The sequence below is a fragment of the Aquila chrysaetos genome, chromosome 3, assembly GCF_900496995.4.
Source record: "Aquila chrysaetos chrysaetos chromosome 3, bAquChr1.4, whole genome shotgun sequence".
Lineage (NCBI taxonomy): Eukaryota > Metazoa > Chordata > Aves > Accipitriformes > Accipitridae > Aquila > Aquila chrysaetos.
In genome coordinates, this window is record NC_044006.1 from 61,022,687 (window position 1) to 61,047,309 (window position 24,623).

At 40.6% G+C, this 24,623-nt stretch overlaps 1 protein-coding gene and 1 non-coding gene across 2 annotated transcripts; one reads left to right on the forward strand and one right to left on the reverse strand.

Annotated features, from left to right (window-relative positions):
* Positions 1-1,082: 1,082 nt before the first annotated feature.
* RAB18 (RAB18, member RAS oncogene family) lies at positions 1,083-17,450 on the forward strand. Its single transcript, XM_030009772.2, has 7 exons — positions 1,083-1,275; positions 3,947-4,002; positions 10,140-10,201; positions 12,173-12,245; positions 14,058-14,176; positions 14,257-14,323; positions 15,847-17,450. The coding sequence occupies exons 1-7, from the start codon at positions 1,208-1,210 to the stop codon at positions 16,023-16,025; spliced, it is 624 nt and encodes a 207-aa protein (XP_029865632.1). The 5' UTR covers positions 1,083-1,207; the 3' UTR covers positions 16,026-17,450.
* Positions 17,451-21,344: 3,894 nt separating this feature from the next.
* On the reverse strand, positions 21,345-21,418 carry TRNAN-GUU. Its single transcript has one exon. It is a non-coding gene; the product is annotated as a tRNA-Asn (tRNA).
* Positions 21,419-24,623: the final 3,205 nt, after the last annotated feature.

Here is a 24,623-nt window from a genome sequence, read left to right on the forward strand (position 1 = left end):
GAGAGCAGATCCTGAAAGTGGAAGGAGCAAGGTACCAAAGATGTTTACCACACAAATGCAAAAGAATGGTTACTGTGTTGACCCTGTAATCCAGTTGAAGGCAACTGCCCAGCAAAATCAGGACTTTGCTAGAACTGTGCCCTCTGCAGCCAGCATTCTGACAAAAAACACCAGTCTCACAACTACACCTGCCTTGTGCAAACTGCTGACACGGCTGGATCGCTTTCATTCGGTGTGACTACAGGAGAGCCTAAGGCCATTTATGTGCGCTACGGAGTCAGTCTTTGGAGATGAACAGAGGCTGCCTAGCCGGCCCAAGGATGATAGCACAAACCAAGGACAATTTCAGACCCACATCAGACATGCGCTTGATTAATTTTTAAAAGAGTTGCACTTGCTTACACATGGTCTGAGGTGCGTTTCAAGCCATAATAGCAGGTTAGCCGAATTGGTTATAAAAAGGCTGCCATCAGTTTCAGAGGAACATTTAGAGCTTTTAATGGACGGAGGGTTCTGCTGGCAGGAAAGCATACAGCCTGATGTATCAACCGGCCTACGCTGCTGGACATAGCGGTGGCTCGTGATCAAACGAGCCCGTTCTTTTGGTGCTGGGGTCCTGACTGGCTGTTCTTCACCTCGAGAGGTGGCTGCTTGCTCTGCTTCAGCACAGGGAGCTGGCTACCTACCACTGTGCGGCTCAAGCTTTCTCCTTCCCCTCCGCAATTTCACCCGGTGTCTTTTCTCCACCGACCCCGAGTCCTGACGCCAAGAGCAACTCAAGACGCAAGGGCAATCTCCTCAACGCCCCCTGCCCCCAGCAGAGGCCGCCGGGCAGAGCCGACCCCTCCGCCCGACGGAGGCGGCGCCCCCTCAGCCCGGGCCCCTCAGGCTCAGGCCCGCGCCCACGCAGGACGCCCCGCTGCGCACGCGCGCACTGATACCAGAGGCCGGCCCTTCGCTGCCCGGCTCGGCTCGGCTCCGCTCCCCTCCCTCTGCGCATGCGCCACCCGCAGGGGCGGGGGTGTTTGTGTCCCTCTCCTCCCGCCGCGGGCGCACCTGAGGCGCCCGAGGCGCATGCGCGGGGCAGGCGGCGAAGGGGGCGAGGGAAAAGGGGCGGCGGGGCGCGCAGGCGCAGGCGGTGCCGCCGCAGCCTGCGCAGGGAGCGTCGGTGGGGGTCGGGCCGGGCCGGGCCGGGCGCGCTGACGGGATGGACGAGGACGTGCTGACTACCCTGAAGATCCTCATCATCGGGGAGAGCGGCGTCGGCAAGTCCAGGTGAGGGGGCGCCCGCCTCCCCCAGCCTCTCCTGCCACCATGCGGGGCACCGGTCGGGCCCGGCCTAGTCCCCCGCGGCGCCGCGCTGGACACCACCACCTCTGCCTCGGCGGCCGCCCGGCCTGGGCGCGGCCTGCCCTGAGGATGGGTAGGCCCCGCGGGGGGGGGGCTTCCTCGCCCCTTCTCGGCCAGCCCTCCTGCAGGCGAGAGGCTGCCCCTGCTCGGGGCTGCCTGCCTTTTCCGCAGCCCTGCCTCGGCCGCCGGCCCCGCGGCGGGGAGGGGAGAGCCGGTGCCTGCCTGACCCAGTTGGAAGCTGAGGCGAAGCGGAGCTCTGCCGGCCTGGCCAGGGCGGTCTGGGCCTCCCCGTGTCCTGCGCAGCCTTGTGTCGTGTGGCGATGGGTGCGCTTGTGCGTCTCCGTAGCGCTTTGGGGTTAATCAGGTCCATAATATGTACACGTAGAGTTACAAGTGATCCGGCGCTGGGTGTAGGGTGCGGGGCAGGGGCATATAAGGTTGGCAGTGGAGTAGCTCTACCGCTGATTCTTCTGCTGACTAATTATACTCTTTCTAAAGTACGTTGAGGCTGATTTCTTCCCCCTCCCACACCCCCTGCCTTTTCATGGCTTTTGTCTAAGCTACCTTTTTTGTCTTTTAGGTTTTTTTTTTCTTTAACTTTCTTTGTTAGTGCCATAGATCTTAATAAAGGTAGTGGGATATAAATGCAGGTGGGCATCTGGGAGCGTGCCACAGTACTCACGTTAGATTTGATGTTTTTATGGCAGCGATCTGAGTCTTCTACCATGACCCTAAATAACATATAAGTTCCTAATTAGAAAAAAACCCACCACCCTTATCTGTTAAAAATCTGTCAGTCAATCCTTTGAGTTAGCTACTGAATTGATAATCTAGTACAGTAGGCTTCTGGTGACAGACATGATCTGAGCAAATTTCTTTTAGTTTAAGTCATCTCTTTTATGTGTGGCCATATGGAAGAATTTTTCCCAAGACACATAGTATGGACAATGGTTTTGTATACCTACTTACGTGCTTATTTCTTCACATCAGAAAATTAGTTAAAAGAGACTTTATGTAGGGGAAATGAAATTGCTATAAAACAATAACACTACAGCTGTTCAGGTACAGGAACTTAATATTGAACTATTCCTGAATTTGTGTCTCTTCCCTATTACTTGACTAGGAAAGGTCAGATGTCAAACTTGTATTAGCATGGTGTAGTAAGTGCTTGGAGTCCTGACTTCTGTACCAAATGCTGTCTTAAACCTGGTCCTTGTGAGTGCGCTCTACTTTGTAGAAGAGGATATCTGCATATGAAGCAAAGGTGGGGAAAGTAGAAGTTGGCTGGGCTTAGCACTCAAGACTTGTAAACTGATGTTTTTATTCTAGTGGCAGTATGAGAGTTCCATATTTTGTCTGTTTTGGGTGAAACTAGTTTTGCTTGTAACTAAAAATAGCTGCTCTTAAATAGCATCCTGATACAGCCATCTGAAGGTACCAGTAAAAACCTATGTGCTGTCAATTTTGTTTAATTTTAATTATTCTTCGGTAAATAAAGCTACCATTTGGTTTTGTGGTTCTGGAGTAAGGAAAAAGAGGTTGGTCTATGGTTAGCTTTGGAGTTTTCACCCAGCCTTATTGAAGTAAAGGAATTTCAGTAGTCACTTTTCTGTCAATGCAGAACTGTGTCCAAATGCTAAAAAGGACTTGGCTGCTAAATTAACATGCAAAAAGAGAGGAGAAAAAAACGGGGGGAGGGGGAGAAGACCAAAAAAATAAAAAGGGCTTTGTTTTGTTTCTCTAGCCTGGAAATGAATAGAAGCTGTCAGTCATAGCAAACAGCTGTCTGCCACATGGTAATATACACTTGCCAGAGATGCATAAGACTGGTGATTTTAAAAACTGCATGCTGAGACTCTTTGTCTCTTGCCAAAATTTTTACATTTGGCACAAGTACAGTAGCATTATGGGCCTAATACTATAGCGTGATGTGCTGGTAAATCTTAGTTGTAGCTGTTCTTCTGTTGGTGGCAAACATATCCATCAGGATAGGGGGGAAGTGTTGTGTGTGTGAAAATCCTTATACAAAAAGATACAAAGCCATAAAACAATAGTGAGCTAATTCTACTCTTAAACTTCTCTATTTATGATGTGTGTAGTCCTTACGGTTCCACTGTGTGCCCAGTTCAAGGAGGTATTTCTGGGGTGAAAAGCTGACTTGGAATTTTCTTCTCAAGCTTACAGAAATACTGTGTGAGGCAATATGAAGAAAAAAAAAAAATATCTTAACCTTTGTACTGAATTCTGGGAGAACAAAAATAGCATAAGATAGAAGTAAAATGCTTTGAGAAGCAGACCATGTGACTGTTCAGGCAACTGATTTGAAAACTTGTGTGGTACTTTGCTTTCAAAGAGACATACTCGGTAATAGATGCAGAGAAGAGGCCAGGGCTCTCCTAGCAGAGCGTGTCTGCCATATTATTTCTGTGTTCCCATCTTTGCTTTTTGTAGGAGAGAAATTACGGAAAAATGAGATGTGTTTTTATTTAGCTATGTGATCTTGCTGTTACTTTCAGACTTGTAATTTATAGGCTTCCAGCAAGCTATGGATATGCTGCAATAATAGTAACTGTAATTTTTCTTCCTTCCCTGTCAGCCTTCTACTGCGGTTCACAGATGATACGTTTGACCCGGAACTTGCAGCAACGATCGGTAAGTATGTGCTGATGCTACCTTAGAAAAATTTATACCAACTTCAGTACAAAATTGTAGTTTGTTCAGACTTGTCTAACCAGTAGTGAAGTTAAGACATGTCTGCTTCTCTGTAAGGAAAGAATGATGTGGACACAGTTTTAGCATGCAGTGCTCTTTGGTGTAGAGCACTGACTGTACTGGCCTGTAGTTGTCCCCTTTATGCAAAAATATATCCTTGGCTAGGAAAACAGATATAAATGTCACCCTTCACCATGAAGATGGAAGTCATAGGTATGGGCAGTGAAAACCTTTAGTGGAACAACCTGCAGTTCAGTTTGCCAGCATTTTAGGCTAAAATGGAAATGTAAGAGCTATTGTTATGTCTCCTATTGATTTATCTGTGCAAGATTGCTATCAGGTTGTTTGAATTGTAATATTGCTGTCCAGAACTTGTGTTCTATGTGGTATGATACTTGGTAGCTATCTTAAGAAGACTTAAGACTCCCTTTAGTAGGGGATGTTAGCTCTTGCAACTTCTGATAATGCTAGTGTACTGGGCTCTGTGAGGCATCTGCTTTTCCTCTATGGGGAGGAAATTACAATGTGGCTTTTTCTCACCTACTTAGTAATCAGTTCCTTGGCAGCTAGACTCTTGAGAAAAATGGAAGAGAGCCAAAAATCTAGAGCTGCTGCGAAAAAAGCAGGGATGTGTCATTGCTATGTTGGTATGATACCTACTAACAGTGAAGTCAGTTGGGCTGGAGGAGGATGACCCAGAATGCAGGATATACTATGTAGATGGTTGTCAAAGGAAGCAAAATGAAACTATGAAGAACGTGATGCAGCTCTGTGCCAAATTAATAACTGAAATAATGGAAAATAGAGATGACTTTTCCACATAATGAATTTCGGTTGCATTTTTTACTTTCTCTGTAGGAAGAGTTCTGGCTAAGGACTTCTATCAGATTTTTTCTTTGAGTTCAGGTGTTGGTAAACAAAGCCAGCTCTGTCTAATTGGTTAAGAAATCAATAAATTGATCTATTTTTCATTAACATTAATAAGATACCAGAGTACTGTTTCATGTAAAGCACTGAGCAGCCAAGGGGAGGAACGTGGCCTACTTTTGTTCATTTCATTGCTCGTAAAAAAATGAACTTGTGCAAGTAGCCCTACTTCAGCTCATGAGGGAGGATCGGGTAGAAGGAAACAGGAATGGAACAGACCAGGTGGTGAAGATGGCAATTTTGTATTCTAATCTAAATAGTTTTGGCACTGTATATACTTCAAATCACTTTACTTTCTTGGTGTGTCAACCACATGGGGCAGGAAGTCAGTGCAGAATAGCTACTTTAGCTTTCATGATGTTTTGGATACCAATAGACTAGTTTGATCTCAGTGTGGACATCTTTATTGTTTGGGTTTTTTTGTTTTTTTCTTAATTGTGGTTTTTTTCATTCTGCTGTTCATACATAATGCTCTTTACCAATGTCAAAAACTGACATCAGTGCACTATTTGAGAAACTAAGGAATTATTTCCTGAAGTAATTCTTCTTCTTTGGGATTTGTCAAAATGCACAACAGCATGTTTGGTAGCTAATTGTTGGCTGTTAATAGCAACAACTCAAGGTTTACTACTGGCAGATCCCACCCTGTTCTGATTCTGATATGGAAAAGGGGGAAGAGTACTCAGTGTGAGCATTACTTCAAATAGAGTTTGAGTTCTGAAACAAATACACTAATCTTGAATGAACTTGATCATCTGGCAGGAAAAGAAAGTTTCTAGAGACTGAGCAAATGCTTGTCTAAATTGCCCTAGCTGTTAGGCCCCTCTAGCTGATGTTTGCAGTTGTGTTGTGCAGTAGAGCTACTGTGACCCCAACTGTGAAAGCCCTATAGCGTGGTGTGTGGAGCACTCATGTGGGATAGCAGATTCTTTTAATTTTTTTTTTTCACTTAACTGGAAGGTGAACAGTATCTGGGTTCCTACTTACTTTCTTGTTTCCTTTTTTTTAAAAAAAAACCTACTAGGTTATGGCATTGCCATTTTTCTGGTGAATGTATTGCTAAGAAACAATATGTTAGCTTTAAATTCAGGGCAGGATTTGTTGTTCCTATAAAGTACCTGGAGTGAGTTCTTAGAGATAACTTTCCTGCTGCATGAAGACAGATCCTAGATGCCTAATTCAGGTACTCGCAAGATAGTGAAATGCCAAAACTCTTTGTGAATCTTGACCTGGATTTCTTTTTTTGCTGATTAAACACTATTTCATTTTGAGTTTGGGGACAAAAGAGATTTTTAAATAATTTTAAGGCTTTCCTGTTGAGACTGCAGAGTATGATGCTTTTCCAAAATGAATGGATTGACTACAAATAATGTCATCTTTCAGTGTCATCTACGTACTGACTGCTGGACTGGTTAAAGTAACTATATTTTTTTAAATTTGGATTAGAAAGCAGAGAGATAACATGCTATATGTTTAAAAAAACCTAAAACAACAACTGCACGCAAAACCACAACACTGAGGAAAGCCTTGGCTGCAGCACGACTGGTTCCTTGTAATGACCTGTTGAGGTGTACCTTATCTTCGTAGCTTGCACAAACCTACTGGGTGCAATTTAAATGAAACCCTGAACTATTGTTTTGTGGGGTTTTTTTTTCTTAAGAATTTTGTAAAAATCCTGTGGTATTCTTAGAAGAATAAGCTGCCTTGGGCAAGTGTTTTGACTTCAGGAGCTTCAGTTGGATTAACCATGATTTATTCAACCTAGGAGATCGCCTGTCTTCCTTGCATTCTTTTGAGGCTAACTTGTTCACCAGGCTTCATCACAAGGATCTTATCAGACTATATATACCCCGGTATTTTTTGTTGTCCTTACGGCTCATGCTTGCCTTTACTTGCTTGCTCCTTGTATAAGAGATTCTAGATAAGTGTTCAGCGCAATCCCTATTTCTTAAGTGAAGTAATGTATTGCACAGATCTGATGTCTCTTAGCTTTTTAGCCTTCCTTGCACTTGGAGTCCTCCAACTCTAAGCTTTCCAACTTGTCCGTTACCTGCAACACAAATAATACACTCTAGCTGATTTTGCACTTCCCTTAAATACAGCATGGCATACTGGCCTAAATGTGAGAGCAGCATGAAGGTGACAGAGCTATTCCATGCAGACTTTAAGTCCATAGTACGTTAGTGTGTAGTGCTGAAGTGGTAGGTATGAACACACAGGAGTACAGTCTAGTAGTGGTGTCTTGTTTCTGGCTGCCTTCCAAGGCATGCTGGAAAGCACTGTCAGCTTTCTTTTGTCAAGGTTAGAAACATCACTCTTGCAAACTCAGAACTGACACCTGTCACACAAACATGTCTGTATTTCACTGAAGTATTTAGGGAACATAAGTACCCTGTTTGCTCAATTTAACAAGATTTTCTTGAGCCCTGCTTTTTTTCCACTTGTCCTCTTTTATGGCAGATTGATAATCAAAAACCTAGTTATTTAAAAGATTTCCTTTTGTTAACTGGCTTTTTATGTGTTGAGCTCCATGGCTTACTAGAATTGTATTTGCCACTTGATCACTTTAAAGGATATATTTTGGTGTGCTATTAGTTCATCTTCATACTTTTGCTTTTCAATAATCAATCTAGAACACATGGGGTTTATTCGCTATTTTAGTTTCTTAATTTGCTTGCATTGCTCATGCAGAATTTAAAGCATTATCTTTTAATTTTAAGCCAGCAGCAAGGCTAACATAAAGGTGTATATGCACTTTCCATTAAATGAAAATTGCAGTTACTGCTGAGTGCTGAAAAATTGGCAGAACAGGATGTTCTTTAGGATCAATTTGAGTCAACTTGCTAGCATAGCAGTCTTCTATGAACTAGGTAAAATTCTAAGAACTGGTGTTTAACACAAAGTTAATAGTGACTGTTCTTTTCTGTGAACACAACTCTAGAATAATGTACCATTCTTGTGCATGGTGTGGAGCATTATATTACTGCTAAGTTAGGGACTAAGAGTCTTAGTCCCTGAAAAAACAGAGTTCTGTTTAGTTACTGCAAAAGTTAATGTACTTTGGCCAAATTTTGCTTGAAATAAAGAGTATGGGCTTTTTCCAGTGCAGAATGTAGTCTGAAAATGACTTCAGGGAACAGTAGTGAGCTGAAGTTGTGAAACAGTGGAATAAAAATTGTGTGTGGTGGGTTTTTTTTTTTTTGTTTTTGTTTTTTTTTAAATAAAGCTCTTTTAAACCTCAGTTGCAGTAAAGTTGTGAATCTGCTTGGAATGTGCAGTTTCTTAAGCATCCTATATACCCTCTGTGACTTTAAGTTGAACGTATTTTGGCAGCTGTTTGCACTTGTTTGTAATCTGCATGGCTTTGGGAATACAAGTGCAGCACACTTATCATAAGGCCCTACTTAAATATTTTGTGTTAGAATAGTTAAAACAGAAATTCTTATTCTTGTAACAGCTATGATGACTACAATTTTAAGTCAAAGTGCAAAGAGTTTGATGTTACACTTGAAAGTTGTTCATACAAAGGTATTAACTTTCCACGCTACTACTTCATTTCAGGGCTGCTGCCTGGTGGGGAGTGAGAGTCACTCCAAAATAATTGAAACATGCTTCCAGTTACTTGCTATTGGTAACTGTTGTGGTTTAACCCCAGCCAGCAACTAAGCACCATGTAGCTGCTCACTCTCTTCCCCCCCACACCCAGTGGGATGGGGGAGAGAATCAGGAAAAAGAAGTAAAACTCGTGGGTTGAGATAAGAATGGTTTAATAGAACAGAAAAGAAGAAACTAATAATGATAACACTAATAAAATTACAATAGTAATAATAATAGGATTGAAATATACAAATCATGCACAATGCAATTGCTCATTACCCGCCGATCGATGCCCGTTTAGTCCCCAAGTGGCCATCCCCTCAGCCCCACTCCCCCCAGTTCATGTACTGGGCATAATGTCACATGGTATGGAATACCCCATTGGCCAGTTTGGGTCAGCTGTCCTGGCTGTGTCGCCTCCCAACTTCTTGTGCCCCTCCAGCCTTCTCACTGGCTGGGCATGAGGGGCTGAAAAATCCTTGACTTTAGACTAAGCATTACTTAGCAACAACTGAAAAGATCAGCATTATCCACATTCTTCTCATACCAAACTCAAAACATAGCACTATACCAGCTACTAGGAAGGCAATTAACTCTATCCCAGCTGAAACCAGGACAGTAACCTAAGGATTAAATTACAGCAAAGTGGATCATAACTGTACTCAGCCTCTCAAACTGATGTGTGTTGCTATATCCTTTAAATTTGCACGGTCGTTAACATCTTGTCCTCCTTGGCTTGAGTTTTGTGCAGCTTGTCCTTGGGCAAGTGATAGGCTGCTAGTTCCTGTGTATTTAAAAAAAGCCAGGGGGAGAATTGTCAGATGTTGAGGTAGATGACCTATCAACAGCAGAACTGTCACCATGTTGTCTGTTGTTTTCTTGGTCACTGAGCATGGTATTGGTGAGTCCCTGATGTTTCTGGAATCTTTGTAAGAGACATACTGCGTGTTCAAATCATCCAAAGCTTATGTGACATGTTTGGTAGAGGAATTACTGTCATCTAACATTATTTCTCACAGGATAGCAATCATGTAGTGGATGAGTCTCTGTCTGTATTGGTTTACCTCTGCATGATCACCTTGATGGGACTTGGTCAGATTCTTGGAGATAAGGAAACAGAGCCAATAGCTACCTGAATGCAGCTTCCTTCTTTATTTTGAAAGCACATTGTTCCTCAAGACGACAGATGTACTCAAGGAGAACACATGTATGAGTAGTGAATAGAAAGTTAATCCATTTGTATTATAAACTTGAATATTTGTCCTAGAATATGTGCTTTAATACAGGAAATGTAGTATTTGCCTTATTTCCATAAAATATTTTGAGTCAATGGCTTAAAAGGCCCTTAGGCTTTTGTAAAAGTCTGTCAGCAACAAAACCTTGAGTTTTGAGCAAGGTTCGTAAATGGCTAATGAAACTTACTCTTCCTGCTCCTGTCAAAACACAACTTGTTTACTGAGTTTGATTTTTTTTTTTTTTTTCTTTTCTCTTTAATTTTCTTTCAAAAATAGCTGTGGTATGTTTGAAGAACTAAAATATTTTTCCTCCTCTAGGTGTGGACTTCAAGGTGAAAACTATTTCAGTTGATGGAAACAAAGCTAAACTGGCAATATGGGTAAGTCTCTCCTAAGTTCTTAAAGTATTGCTTTGCTTTAGGAATAGTAATGGCTTGTATAATGAACAGTTTGTATAGAATCCTTTTCTATTTAATATGAAGACAATTTGGAGGAGTGAGAGGTTAATACTGAACCATTCAGAAGGTGGAATGAATTGTGGGACAACTGGCTAATGGGGCAATTCTCTTGCCTATGAGCTGCTTCTGCAGCACTGATTCCAGGTTGGATTGGGATAGGAGTAGAGAAAAGGAGGAGTAAAATGGTGCTAAATCAATCAGACTTTAAAACAGTGAATGTGGCCATGCGTAGATTTTTTTTTTTTTTTAATGAGTAATTCATTGTTTAGCTTCTAAAGAGTTAGCCCTCACTAATCTGAGACTTCCTTGTATACATCGTTCTTGTTTGTACTTGACAGGTTTTAAAAGGGTGCACTTCTTAACCTAAACGTTTTAGGCAAAATTTAGTAGTGTATTAATAGGTTAAGATTACTGTTGCATGCTCAATTTATGCTCAAATGTTACCTCTCAAAACAATTTTTAGCCTATGAACTTCGTAGCCCTCATACAAAGACTTTTATATGCTCAAGGTCAGTGTTATTTGTAGCAGATGCAGCTGAAAGAGGGAGAGGCAGTGTTTGTAATCTTAGCCTTAGAGTGTTCAACATCTACTCTAGTTAAAAGTAGAACTTCTAAATTCATGGCAAGTAAGGTAAGAAAAAGTACTTCCAAGCTTTTTTTTTTTTGAACATTCTGCATTCTGCAAACCAGCCTTGAAGCACCTTTTGAATATTCAGACCCAGTTGTGACTTCTTGTAGCAAGCAAGAGTAAAACCTTGTTTCTCAAATAAGCGAGATAACCTTTACTTCCTTGGGAAGTAGTAGTGGAACATGAGATATGAAACACTCTCAAAGCAACAGAAGTATTGCAATATATATTTCGACTAACAAACAGGACTTAGTGTCTTAGGGTGACAAAAGTAATCATCACTAAAATAAATGGGTTTGACAAGGAAAATAACTGCAACACCTTGACAGACAAATAGACATATAGGAGGAAAACCAGACTGATAGCAGAATGATGAGTGATCATGGGATGGAAGATATTACATAGGACTAATGTAGGGTTATCATCTTATACATTGGTGAATACGAAGAAATATTTCTGCGGTAAACTGGAAAAGAAAAGCTGTATCATGACACAAAACCAGTTTGAGATGTGTGGGATGGCCTGATGGCTTGTAGAATATTGGAAGTCCAGTTCAGTTATTCAGATTCTTTGGCAGGGAACCATTTTGAGTCCAAAGTGTTTCATGCATCACTTCTAACCTGGGGTAACTTGGGTGAAGTTATTTAAAATCTTCTATGCGTAAAGTCTGCAATGAGTGTGCACTATAACTTAATCTTGATAAGAAAACAGCATTCTAATATCTGGGGTTTTTTGCAGAGCTGTTGACGCTTTAAATTTGAGGATGTAAATTCAGCTTTACTTAAAAACAGAACAACCTCTGACTTATTTCTGCTTCTGCTCTGTCATAGCACATTAAATGCATTTACCCTGGCACTGAATCAAATTTAGTTGGAACAGGGTGATTGAAGTGAAGGAACTAAGTTTGTTGCCATGAGTTTTGATGCTTGTTACAAAGTCTTAGTACTGCAGCTATGCTTCTTTCTTGCTGGTTGCTGCCGTACTAGCTGCAGAACAAATGCTTCCACAGAAATGGCTATCTTATTGCTATATAGTCCAGTTATTTACCACACCTAACAGTTTAAACGTGTTTCCCAGGACAGACTACATCAAATCTCAAAGTTCATGTGCAGTAAAACATCAGGGAAGAGTATAAACTCAGTTAATCTGGTAGTTGAATATACTTTGAATCTTATTTTGTATGTTCATTAGAAGCAGAATACCTGAGAGCTAAACTAGATTCTGCTCAAATTCTGAATAATGGAACTTTCTGAATGGCTTTTTAGGATACCGCAGGTCAGGAGCGGTTCAGAACATTAACACCCAGTTACTATAGAGGTGCACAAGGTGTTATCCTGGGTAAGTATAGCTTTGCATGCTATTTTGAATAATTTTGTGGTTTTCTCATGCATTGGAATTATACAAACTCATATAACCTTTCTATAATATCTAATTGATATTAAAAATCATTGTATCTGTGTTGAACAACTCATATATTAAAGGATCTTGAATTTTATGTCTGACCTCTTTCTCATGTAGTCAGTCTCACTGGCCTGAGAACCACTGATTTTTGCATTAGATTTAAAGCTACTGCTATTTGAAGGGATAGCTTGGAGCTGTCCCTGTGCTGCCAGGAATTTGTCTTTTATTTATTACTTTTGTTTTTTGCCTGTGCTTACTAAGCCCAGGGTCAAAAAAAAAAAAAAAGATTTTTCTCTTCTCAGTGTATTCTTTCTGTATCAGTATGTATACAGCTTTCTCTTTTTCTTCTCCCTGTTCCTTTTTCCTAATGAAATGAATATAAACACTGTGGAGTCTAGCTGGGATTTTTTACTCTGCCTCTCCATACTGATGGGATGTTACACAGTCAAAATTACTTAGAAAAGGCTAGCTGGGAGCATAAACAGCATCAGTCTGTGTGGGAGAAACCCAGGCCAAACCCCATAGTTGCAACTTCACAGTGAAATCTCTTTTGCTTTTCTTTCATATATGGAAACCTCTTAATTAGGCACTGAGCTCTGAAGTTCTGCTTTTCCACTGCTAGAAGTGAGGGGCTAACTAAAGTAAGGGCAGGGAATTAAGTTTAATTTTTTTTTTGAAGTTGTGTCTGACTTGAGAGGTTCTTGGTAAGATATTGTGTCCAGTTAAATTGTTTAACTTGGAGTAACCTCTATCATGAGACTTCCTGGTAGGTTTTGTTTTGTATGTACTGTTTCTCAAGTCTGAGTTGCATTATCTTCCTGGTATAGGAAGATGCTGTCAAGGCATGTCTTGTCAAGTCACTTAGTTGCTGGCACTGACCTGCCACTTACTGTTGAAAGCTGTAAAAGTAAGCAAGCACTATTTGGGAACCAGAAAGTTCTGCTGTTGAGATTTGCTCTTGTTTTATTTAATAATCTCCTGACTATTTTTTTGTTAAACGACTTCCTAATAATAAGGTTATTCATGCAAGCCAAGCTATAGATTTGATTGAAACCAACTGTTTATGCCTGTCTGCACATGCGATGTGAGAATGAAGGAAAAAATACTTTCATAGCTTGAAATGGTAGTTATTAGATAGTTGCTGGGTAGTGGATTTTAGTTTTAACAAAGTCTGCATTTTGTCTGCCCTTTCTGCTCCTAGCATGGCTTATTACTTATATCCCACACAAATGCTAAGTAGTTTGAAACACTAAAATGCTGAAAATTCAGTAGCTCACTGGGATTTGTGAGGATTTGGCGGTCAGTTTACTTTTTTAGCTAAATCAGTAGCATAGCAGTGGTGTTAAACAAGGCCTAATTATCACTAATTAACTCACTGCAGAAGGTCGTGCCATCCTCTTTGCATATCTTTTGTGTAGTGATGTTAATAAGTATCCTATGTCAGGGGTCTGGAAGTGTAGAATTCTTTGGAGAATGATAGCTTCTAGTCTGTAAGCTAGGATGTCTCAAGTAAGTCTGAGAACAGTAGATGACTGAATCTTAGAGTTGCTCTGCATAGTATCATCAGTGATTTGAGCTGGTGGATGTTCAACTTTTTTCCAATTATTGTCTTGCTGTAATAAGTAAATTGGAATCCTTGGAACTCCTTCAGTTTTCTAATTCAAAAAGCCATAATTTTTGCTCCTTTTGTAATATAAGCTGTATTTCTTGGAAATATATTGTGGCAATAATATTGCTAATATCTTTCAGTTTACGACGTCACAAGAAGAGATACTTTTGTCAAGCTGGATAACTGGTTAAATGAACTGGAAACGTACTGCACAAGGAATGACATAGTGAAAATGCTAGTTGGAAACAAGATTGATAAGGTAAACCAAATTCAACTGCAGTAAGTAGTCTGTTGATGTATTTTGTTAATAATGGATATTAATGCTATGTCTTATTATAGGAAAACCGTGAAGTTGACAGAAATGAAGGTCTCAAATTTGCAAGAAAACATTCCATGTTGTTCATAGGTATGTTACAGATATTTGCAGGGATCTTACTTGATTTTTGTTACATAATGAAAAGTACCACTTCTGTAGGTCTGATGGTCTTTAGATGTACAATCCAATTAATGTTATTTCTCAGCTGCAGTAGGTACAAAGACAATAGGTATTCCCATTTTTTTAAAATTCTCTCTAAATATGTCCAGATATCTGTTCTAATTGGATGTGTATCCTGAAATTCATAATGATTAAGGGTGGAATACAGGCTCTACTGTAGTCTGACAAAACCTGTTTTAGGTTTGGGGTTTTGTCTGATTTCTTTTCCCAGCCAACTTGCTAAATTAATAACAGAAGCAAAATGAAAGAGGGAAAACTGGTACTAGTGGCCAGTTTTCAGTATAGCAAAGAGCTGGTACTTGACAGAAATCTGTATTAGAACTGGGGTGTAAAAATAGGTAGGAATATAATTAACTTATAAATGGTGGATGGGATTGAATAATGACGTAATCATGACTGGAGCAAATGGACCAGCATTTTTGCATCTTGCTGCAAAATGAGATGGGTCTTGTAGGCAAAGCCTTGTAATGATAAATTAAAGTGGGTGGTGAAGTGATTCTTTATGCATAAGTTTATTATATGTTTCATTTAAGGATCAGCAGGGATTACTTTATAGGATGACTCCAGTAACAAAGCAGTTTGTTGACATGTCCTGTACTTAGACTTATGTTCCTAATCTCTGACTAATGACATCTCTTTGTCTAGTACCTTGCTGTGTTTCTTTTTGGCTACAGTGTCAGATGTGGAAATAGAAGTTCAAAGTTGAGGCACAAGCTGTTAAGTGCATGGAAGATGAAAAGAAACATGAAAATTAAACTATAACTAAATATATATATCTGCATGCTACATATGCTAAGTATCTGCATGGCTGTGTAGAAGAACAGGGCAAGCCCTAGTGGGACTGAACAGTTTCAGATGGTATCTGTTTCTCTCATAAGATACCCTGTGAGCAAATTTCTTGGGTTTAGCCAAAGTAAGGGTCCTGAGTGAAATTACCTAGAATTCTGCTAACTGGAGAATAAATGAGATCCCTTATTGCTTTTTATCACATCAGTTGTATCATGGAGGCTGACCCAAAATCCTACAGTATGGATCCTTGCTTCTGTGGTGTGGCGGTACTGCAGTTCTGACTCATGTACAGAACTGAAATAGAGAACAGCAATCAGGTTTATCAGACATCTTAAGTTAGTAGAACCCTCCACTCTTCTTTACTGAAGTGCTTTCCACAGAAAAACAAAGCTAAGCTGTAGCTGTCTCCATATATTCTAGTGACATTCAACTTGGAAGCTCTTCTGTTAAGAGTCTTTTGAAGTGCAGCCTTATGTGGTGACAGAAATCTGCAAACCTGCTAATTTTGGCAGTGCTATGTAGTTATAGAAGACACTGTAGAAGTTGTAAGTCTAGGTTGTAGGTTGAGACTTAACTGAAAGAGCAATATTAAACAAGTTACTGGAAGCTATGCTAACATTTGACTTTTTGCGTCCCTTCTCCAGAGGCAAGCGCAAAAACATGTGATGGTGTACAGTGTGCCTTTGAAGAACTTGTTGAAAAAATCATTCAGACTCCTGGACTGTGGGAGAGTGAGAGCCAAAACAGAGGTGTAAAGTTATCAAACAAGGAAGAAGGATATGGAGGAGGAGGAGCATGTGGTGGATATTGTTCTATGTTATAAACTTTGGGAAGCTTATTCTTTGCATATTTAAACAGATAGTGACATCTTTCTGTACATAAATTCATTAAATGCTATTTTTAGGGACCTTGCAGTTTGCACATATTTGTTTTGTATCATGACAGTGAACACTTGTAGGAAAAATGTTCTGCAGCTTTCCCAGTTTGAAAATGTTATGGTAAGCATGCCCAATTTGCAATCTTCAGGTTTTTACAAGTAGCATAAATTATGTGCAAGAACAAATGCACTAAAAATTTTACAGCTGTATACATTCATCATGTAACTATTCTAAACAAATCCATCTAACAGAAACACATTACTGCATTTTCTGCTGTTCGTCTCATTTTTAAATACTCTTGAAATTATAGAACTATATAGTGTGCACAGATCTTGAAAACAGTGTGAGCTATAAATGTTACATTTCATCTCTTCTAGTAAATGCTTTTTTTATGGTATTAAAAACAGCAAGATTATACAGTTCTTAGACAAATCTGCTAAATTTTTGTCTTTCAGCAGAGCTGTCTAAAATACAAATTGGCACAGGCCATAGTTGGTATCAGCACCTTCTTGAAGAGATGCTTTGAAAGCTTCCTTTGCAAAGCTGGGGGACGCCCATTTTTTCTTTTTAATCATCACTTCAGTTGATGGCTTAACTGGAGTTTTAATCCTGTGATATTTATATACTAAATTTGTTGTACTCTTGCACTCTAGGTTTTTATGATGTGGTCTACTCTAGACTTGCTGTAGAAAGTCATCATTATTGGCAAGGGGTCTGAATGACATCTTTGTTCTTTCATTGTGAATCAATTTGCCACACTTCAGTACGGATGCCTAATTTTCCTAAATGTTTGTAATATAACTTTATCTCAAACTGTAGCTCACTGTGGCTGTGAAGATCTCTATCACATGTCTGCTTTGTGCGGCTACTTGTTCAGAAATAAAACTTCCTGTCACAGACACTAAATGGGAAGCTATAGGGCTTCTTGAACTCTGTATGGAAAAATACTATTGCAATGAGTATTCACTTGAATTTACTGTATCAAAGCCAATGGTTTGTTTCAGAAGACTTGTATAGACTAATAAATTTTTTTTCCACAGTATTCAACTTTTGTAACCTCTTCCTATTGTAGACTTGTATATTTTCTAGCACATACAGTTTAAACAAGGTCACTTCTTATGGACAAATTATTTCTGATTTCTGAAGGACAAGACAAGGATGCTGTGTTGTGTGGGTTTTGTTTTTTTTTTTTAAATAATCACTATAGTGCAATCGGTAACTGAACTCTTGGGCAGTTTCTTGTAAATATAGTGAATGACAGTACCTTTTATTACTGCAAGGTTTTGTGTAAATGTCAGCATACATGATCTGTATTTTGCAGCAGGTCTTGGCTGCTTCTGTTAAAATACACTTTATTCTTCACAAGGAAACCTTGTTTTCTATTCTGTTTTACACTTGTTAGAAAACAATACCAAAAACTGAAGACTTAACCATGCTAGTTGTTTTTACCAAATATTGTATCTATAGTATTGTTAATGTAGTAGGATAATTTAAATATGTAAAGTAATTAACATTAAATATACATACATAGTGTATTAAAATGTTAGATTTGTATTACTGTTTCATGCAGAATATGTGGGCTGAGCAAATCTTGTTTGTTAGCATTGAGGTCGAAGGATTTTGGTTTTTGTAGCCTAGTGTAGAGGAAACTTCTAGGAGCATTAAAACTCTGAATAACTTAATTATTTTAGTATTATTTCAGTAATATTGGGCAAGTATCATAATGCTGGCAGATGCCTGTAATTTATTTCCATACCTATTTTCCCCCTAGTCTGGGTGCATCCCTATGTTGAGAAGAGACTTAATTTTCAGTTTCTCACAAAAGGTCCTTTTATCACAGGACCTGGATTCATCTTTCATTCTGCCTTTGCCAGATCTGATAGCTCTTGTCAAAGGGAGGAACTGCAGGGCACTCTGAATAGTGGGTATTGTTCTGCAAAAGAATCAAGTCATTTGCTCCTTCTTTCCCTGCAAAATTTTTCTGGGGGGAGGAGTATTCTGAAACAACATATTCAGTGAGAGTGAGAGCAGTTAGCTATTTATTTATGTTAAAAAGCAGATGTTTTCTAATTGACTTGCAGCTAGCTTTTCTATCTTCATCTTTTAAGCGTGTTTGGTTATGTCCCTGAGGAATATCTTTTCCTAGAGTCTCACCTCCTTTCCTCGTTGCTCTGTCAAGAAGCTGTGTACTGGAAGGGTGGGTTCCTGTGCTTCCAGTATTTCTTAGAGCAAATTTAGCATCAATTAATCTTACTCTGCTACACGTTTTTCTTCTTTGCTCTCCTTTTTTTTTTTTTTTTTTTTCCTTGAGGGGGGGGGGGGGGGGCAGGGTGGGCTGCCATCTTTCAAATAAGACTGTTCCCTTACTTACAAAGTTGTTTTTCCCCTTTGCACGTCAGAATTGTATCACCATTATCTCCAAGTGCACTTTCACTGTTGTAGCTTAATGCAAGCACCATATCTGAAACTATTGCAAGCTGTATCACAACCTCTGCTTAATACTGGTTTAAGCCTATGTCTTCGTGGAATATTGAGTATTGCAGTCAGAGAAGTATGCACAAGAGATCCTTTGGTCTATCTCCATAGGTAGCTGAGGGATAATGGAAGTAGCTATTGTTTGCTCTTCATCAGGTAATGAGAATGTGTCCATTTCCATGGCAGATAGTTCTATAAGAAGATACTAAACCAGAATGAGGTAACAGAAATCTTACATGATCATGAAAGACAGTTAAAACTGAAGTTGTTTCCAGTTCATTTACTCTGTTGTCAAAAATACTGACTAGCAGTTAAGTACTTGTGGATGGCAGAGGTTTTCTGTAGTCTTTACACTAGCCTGGAAGAATATGGCACAGCAGTTGCATCCTCTTGAACTTACACTTGAGAATGATACTAAGTGTTGTCATGGTTTTGTCTTGATTTCTTCTTCTACTCTTAAAAAGGGAGCTGGGACAGGCTTCATCACTTTTCCTGTTCTCCTACTGCAATAATGAGATCAACAGCTCGCTCAAAGTAAGTCTTAACAAAATGAAAATGCAAGTTCAGTAAGTCCACAAGCAATACCAATGACTGTCAGCAACCGTGGCAGAACTTCCAGAAACAGTGGTGTTCTTGCTGCCATCACATACCACAGTGGTAACTGCTCTTTATGCTTCATTTTGTTCCCTTGTTTGCCAGTAACCTGATACACAGTGAACTACAATAATGCTTGTAATCTTGCCCCATAGTTTAGTGTAATAATTCTATGTTTTGAGGCTGAACTGGCTGCATTTTTTTCAAACACTTGCAAAACTTGGGTAGCCTGTGTTGTGATCAGCACAAGTTACTGCTATTTAGCTACTGGAGGATTGATATAAATGTTCAAGGTGCTGCATCCAGCCCATATGTGCTATCTTGTTCAAAGCTGCTGTAGTTTCAGTGTCTTGCTGTCCTTCATGAAGGTGTCAGTAAGCAACATTAATATGAGCAGGGCTTTTTCATGTTGCCAGACAAACCACTGCATGGTTTTCAGAGCTAGTTGAGCCTTCAAGGGCAAAATACAAGGTGTTTTTCCTGGTCACTTTCCAACAACATTAGCTTTTGGGAAAAAAGAGAGAAGCTCTCCATTAAAACTATTCCAAGTTTTGTAAGGTTTCCACATACCTTGCTCCTGAGTACCTGTGGCACCTTAATTAAAAATTGATGAAGGGTTATACAGGCAAAGAACTGTGAAGGTGTGTTTCCAAACTCCTGTGTGCTTACATACTATGGCTGACTTGAATGCAAGAGTAAGAACTTTTTCCTTGTCCTTGTGCCTGAGTAACAGCTGGTCCTTTCTGTTGGAATTAAAATGGTCATGGTGATTAAGGATTTTTTTTTTTTCCTCATGTTACTAGTTTCTGTAGCATCTATGCACGTTTTATGTGCAATGATAGCAAAATGCATAGTGAAGATCTAGAACTCTTGGGCTGTAGTTCTTTAGAAGCTTAAAAGTCCCCTCAGAAGCAGCCTTAAAATAAAAGTGTCAAATCACGAATGGAAGGAAACTTTTCTAGTGTTTCCTATGTATGATCAGCTCTGAATTTACTTGGTTCTGGGAACAAGTCTGGTTGGATCCTTTTGACAGAAGTGCTTGGTTCCCAGTTCTTAATGCTTGTCAGGCTGGACTTTCTGATCTGAGGAGTGTGGCTGTGAAGATGGTCTTGACAGCATGAAACTTGTTCTTTAAGATAGCTAGATCTGGAGCTTCTCATTACTACATAAGATTAGGAGCAAAGCTGTAAACTGGGGTTCAGGGAAGAGCAGTAGCAGCCATCCAAACTGTGAAGGCAGTTTTAGTAATATATAATACATTTACTGTATATTATATATACAAAATATAAAATATATAATACACAATGCAGTAAGCATATGGAATATAATTATCAAACATACTTGTTATTAATATACTTCATTAAAAGATATAATCAATATATAAACATAATATGTAAATATTTTATACTGGTTAGAGATTATGTATCATCTCTGACCTTCAGCTTCAAACATAATGAATTATTTTAATTCAGGGTAGGTATGACAAAGGTACAAATCCTGTGGGCAGGTGTCATCCAGAACAGAAGGAAGGATGCCTATGGAAGCAAGAGTTGAGCTTTATATACTGATAAAGCATGAGCTTGGTATGAAATCAAAGCTGAAGTTCCAGATTAATTGGGTACTCAGGGTGCAGAGGTCAGAGATCATATCTGCCTAGATGTGATTTGACTTAGATTTTTCTCCTGGACAGTATGCCAGACACAGAATGGTTGAGGTTGGACGGGGGCTCTGGAGGTCATCTGGTCTAACCCCCCTGCTCAAGCAGGGACACCTACAGCCGGTTGCACAGGACGATGCCCAGACGGCTTCTGAGTATCTCCAAGGATGGAGACTCAACAACCTCCCTGGGCAAACTGTGCCAGCGCTCAGCCACCCCTCACAGTGAAAAAGTGTTTCCTGATACTCAGCTGGAGTTTGGGCTGAGGCTAAAGCTCCCTGCCCTCCACCTGCTGGCAATGCTCCTTCCTTGTGCAGGCCAGGGAGACTGTTGGCTGCCTTGTTGCAAGGGCGCTTTGCTGGCTCAGGTTCACTTGGTGTCTACTAGGACCCCCAGGTCCTTTTCTGCCAAGCTGCTTTCCAGCAAGGTGACCCGCCAGCACGTACTGGTGCCTGGGGTTGTTCCTCCCCAGGGGCCGGACTTGGCACTTCCCCTCGTTGGGCTTCACAAGGTTCTTGTCAGCCCTTAAAAGGGAGCTCGTCCCTGGGTGGGCTCGAACCACCAACCTTTCGGTTAACAGCCGAACGCGCTAACCGATTGCGCCACAGAGACTGATATATAAGCATTTTTCTTCAGAAGAGCTGAATTTCTTCCTAATCATGTTTGATAACTGCTAATGGTGGTGATTGTATGTGTTGGACACCGACAAACCAGTACTGCTGGCACATCGCTGCAACAAACCTGGTGTGTTACTGTGTCAGAATATTGTGAGATGGGGGAGAGAAATGCTATTACCTCGGCTGTGGGGTGTGAAAGATGAGATTCTTTTGATGTGAAGAAGTAACTATTCCTCACCACTTACCTCCCTCAGGAGAGGAGGGCTTGGGGCCATGTTGCGCTAGGCCATCTGCTAGTATTTCAGAGGTGGGTTAACAGCACCGTTTCTCTAGCCAAAGCTACAGAAAGGCCCTGCGGTACCTGTGTGCTTTTTGTGCACGTGGGCATGGCTGTAAGAAGTCTGAAAACCTGTGTGGCTGTGAACGTTAATGCAATTAAAGCAAAACACAGGTACACTTCAGAACATGGATTAAGAGACATCCAAGATGCTGACTGCAGGATTCTTACTGCATCTGGGAACGGGGGGTTGGAGACAAGATAGCTCTTGGGCAGGTCTTAACAAACAGTGAAGATTTCATGCTAAAACTTTCATTTTTATTTTTTTAAGTTTCATAGGTGTACAACCTCAAAGAAAGCACTGATAACTTCAGTTTGTAGTGGGCATATGTATTTTTCACTGTCACTCACCAGCCAGGAAAAGAGGGAACCTTTCACTCCGTATGCCCTTGTGTATCGATGGAAACCCAAGGATATGAAATACCAAGAAACATGACAGGAGCTGAGTCCTGTTCAGCCAGTGAATCTGTACCTGTTTGATGTCTAGTTTCATGACAGAAGGAAACTGTCTGTTTTAATATCTTAGCCTTTTTTGTTGTTCATTTGGTAAAGAAAATACAGCAAAATGTTGGCTTGAAAATCGTTGAATTCCTTTTAAAAGTCAGGAAGCAGTCTCTGCAAGGTTGCACTTTGGAGCGCTGCTGACAACGTTGTTGGCGAAGTGCTCCTGTAACTGAGCTGCCTAAGCATAGGAAGATGTGTGGGTAATTGTTTTAGAAGGAGTTTGAGCAATTTGCTTTTGGAGGGATAGGAACTGGTAGGTGGAGAAAAATGTACTTTCAGTAGTAGCAGCAGCAGATAGCCTCTCATAGTATGGAGTTTGACAGAGAGCAGCTTCCTTTCCCTTCTGTACTGTAAGGGGGTCTACTCTGCGTGCCTCAAAGCTGTGGAGCAGGTCGGTCCCACGGTGCGTGCTGGGGTCTTGCTCCGCTGGCTGCTCCCCTCAGGAGCTAACGGGGATGGTGCTCGACTCCCATCTGGCCCGCACGCCCTGGTGTCCTTCCGCTGGGATCCCTGGCATGAGGGAAATGTACAGATCCAGGTTTCATCTTGAGCTGGAATTGAAGGGTAGCTGGGCTGTATGGGCCTGGGAGCTAAAATGCCCTCATGGGTGGCAGAGTTTAATCGTAGCCATAGGGAACATAGGGAGGAGTCCAGAAAATTGCAGAGCCAAACTCGCTTAGTACAGGACCTTATGTTTTTTAGTGAAGTGTTTAATAATGGTCTCTCAGGCAGTTTCCAACATAATCTGTTGGAGCACTGACAGTATTCGAGATTTGGCAATAATGTTTAAATTAACAAATTGTTCATTTTCAAGACTGCAGGCATTACTCATACAGGCTTTTCTGTAACTTACAGTGTTTGAGTCAAGGCTTGGAGGACAGGGAAGACTTACTAAATTAGCAGATCTAATTGGAAGAGATAAGTGTTAAGGCACAGAGGTCCTTTTTCAGGTCTGTGAAATGGCTGCAATAATGCTATTATCACAGCATACTGCTGTTTCTTGCTGTGAACCAGAAGATAGAACAGTACCCTTTTGTGTCAGGTCTGAATGCCTGTGCCTCCCTCTACATATGTAGCAATCCAGGTAGAAAGATGGTAAATGAGTAAGGGTGTGAAAAGCATCAATAGACCATTAACGTGGCACAGACGTGGGAGGTTGTTCAGGTACCGGTGGCAGTCCGGCTGAAGCAGCGCAGAGCTCAATAGTTGAACATACGCCTCCAGAAAGCAGGCTGCTTCCTCGGTCTTCTCTGGTTTGGTGCTGCAGCGAGCGTATTTGGGAATGGACCTGCTCCGACTGTGAGGTTTGACTGTCTGACCTTGCTCCAGGGGCAGGAGCACCTTCCTCCCATACTATTTCTTTCTCCAAGGATTGCGCACTAGCTGGCAAATGGAATGAAAGAAAATTCTGTTGTTTTACAAGCAAACATGATGAAATATGATGGGCTGGCTAACAGATTGGGCTGGCAAGTTTAATAATGGGAATATCCTGCCTGCTTCTCTTCTCCCTTTAAACAGTAAGAAAAAGCCATCTTTTGGTCTTGTAATTTCCTTTTGCCTAGAGAGGAGATGCAAACTCTGTGAGGCTGGAGCAATCAAAAAGAAATGCAATGAAGTTCCCCTGTAAGTTGCAGATAGACAGCAGTGATACCTGAAGGCCTGCAATGATATGCTTCCTTTCTCTTGCGCTCCTCAAAATATGAGTAGCAGTCTTCTGAGCTTAGTGGAAATTATTTGCTATGTATTTCACAGTAGTAGTCAGAAGCAATAAAACCATTGAAATGCATTTGGCATGCCCTCCAGAGAAGCCAAAATTATTTGACAGTATACGGATTGGAACTATTTATCGTACTAGCTTGAAGTCTGAATACATCCTTTGTTTGCAGACTTAGTCTGGGAAAACAGAGCAGGAAAGGACTTTAAGACACCATGGCTGTCTTTCTCTCTACCCTAAGAAAGGATCAGGTACACTCAAACAATTCATGTATTTAAAATATTCTTACAAGAAACCCAACAATGAAGATTTTATTGCCTCTGCAGACAAGCTCTTCCACTGGTTTTGGAACCTTAATAATGGAAAGCTTATCCTTCTGTTTAACCTTTATTTCCTTTGCTGTAATGAGTATGTTCCCTTAGCTGGGGCTTCTACTGAACCCTGTGTTTGCCAGGTGATGCCTAAGTGCCTAATGGAACCAAGCTGAAGATTGTTTCATTTATGACATGTAAAATAAAGAAGCAATTGCATTTCCTGCTGGACAAGAAAGCTGCTGATTGTAAAGTGATGCCTTTTCAATTTTTTTTCTTTTTGGGTAATACACTACAGAACTAGTAATGTAATCTCTTTCTGAGCCTGTACCTC

Bases quoted from the DNA above. Each gene is read 5' to 3' on its own strand.
- RAB18 (XM_030009772.2), top strand. From the start codon at position 1,208: ATGGACGAGGACGTGCTGACTACCCTGAAGATCCTCATCATCGGGGAG. The intron at 4,003-10,139 runs GTAAGTATGTGC...TTCCTCCTCTAG, and splicing joins GGAACTTGCAGCAACGATCG to GTGTGGACTTCAAGGTGAAA. The intron at 14,177-14,256 runs GTAAACCAAATT...GTCTTATTATAG, and splicing joins TTGGAAACAAGATTGATAAG to GAAAACCGTGAAGTTGACAG.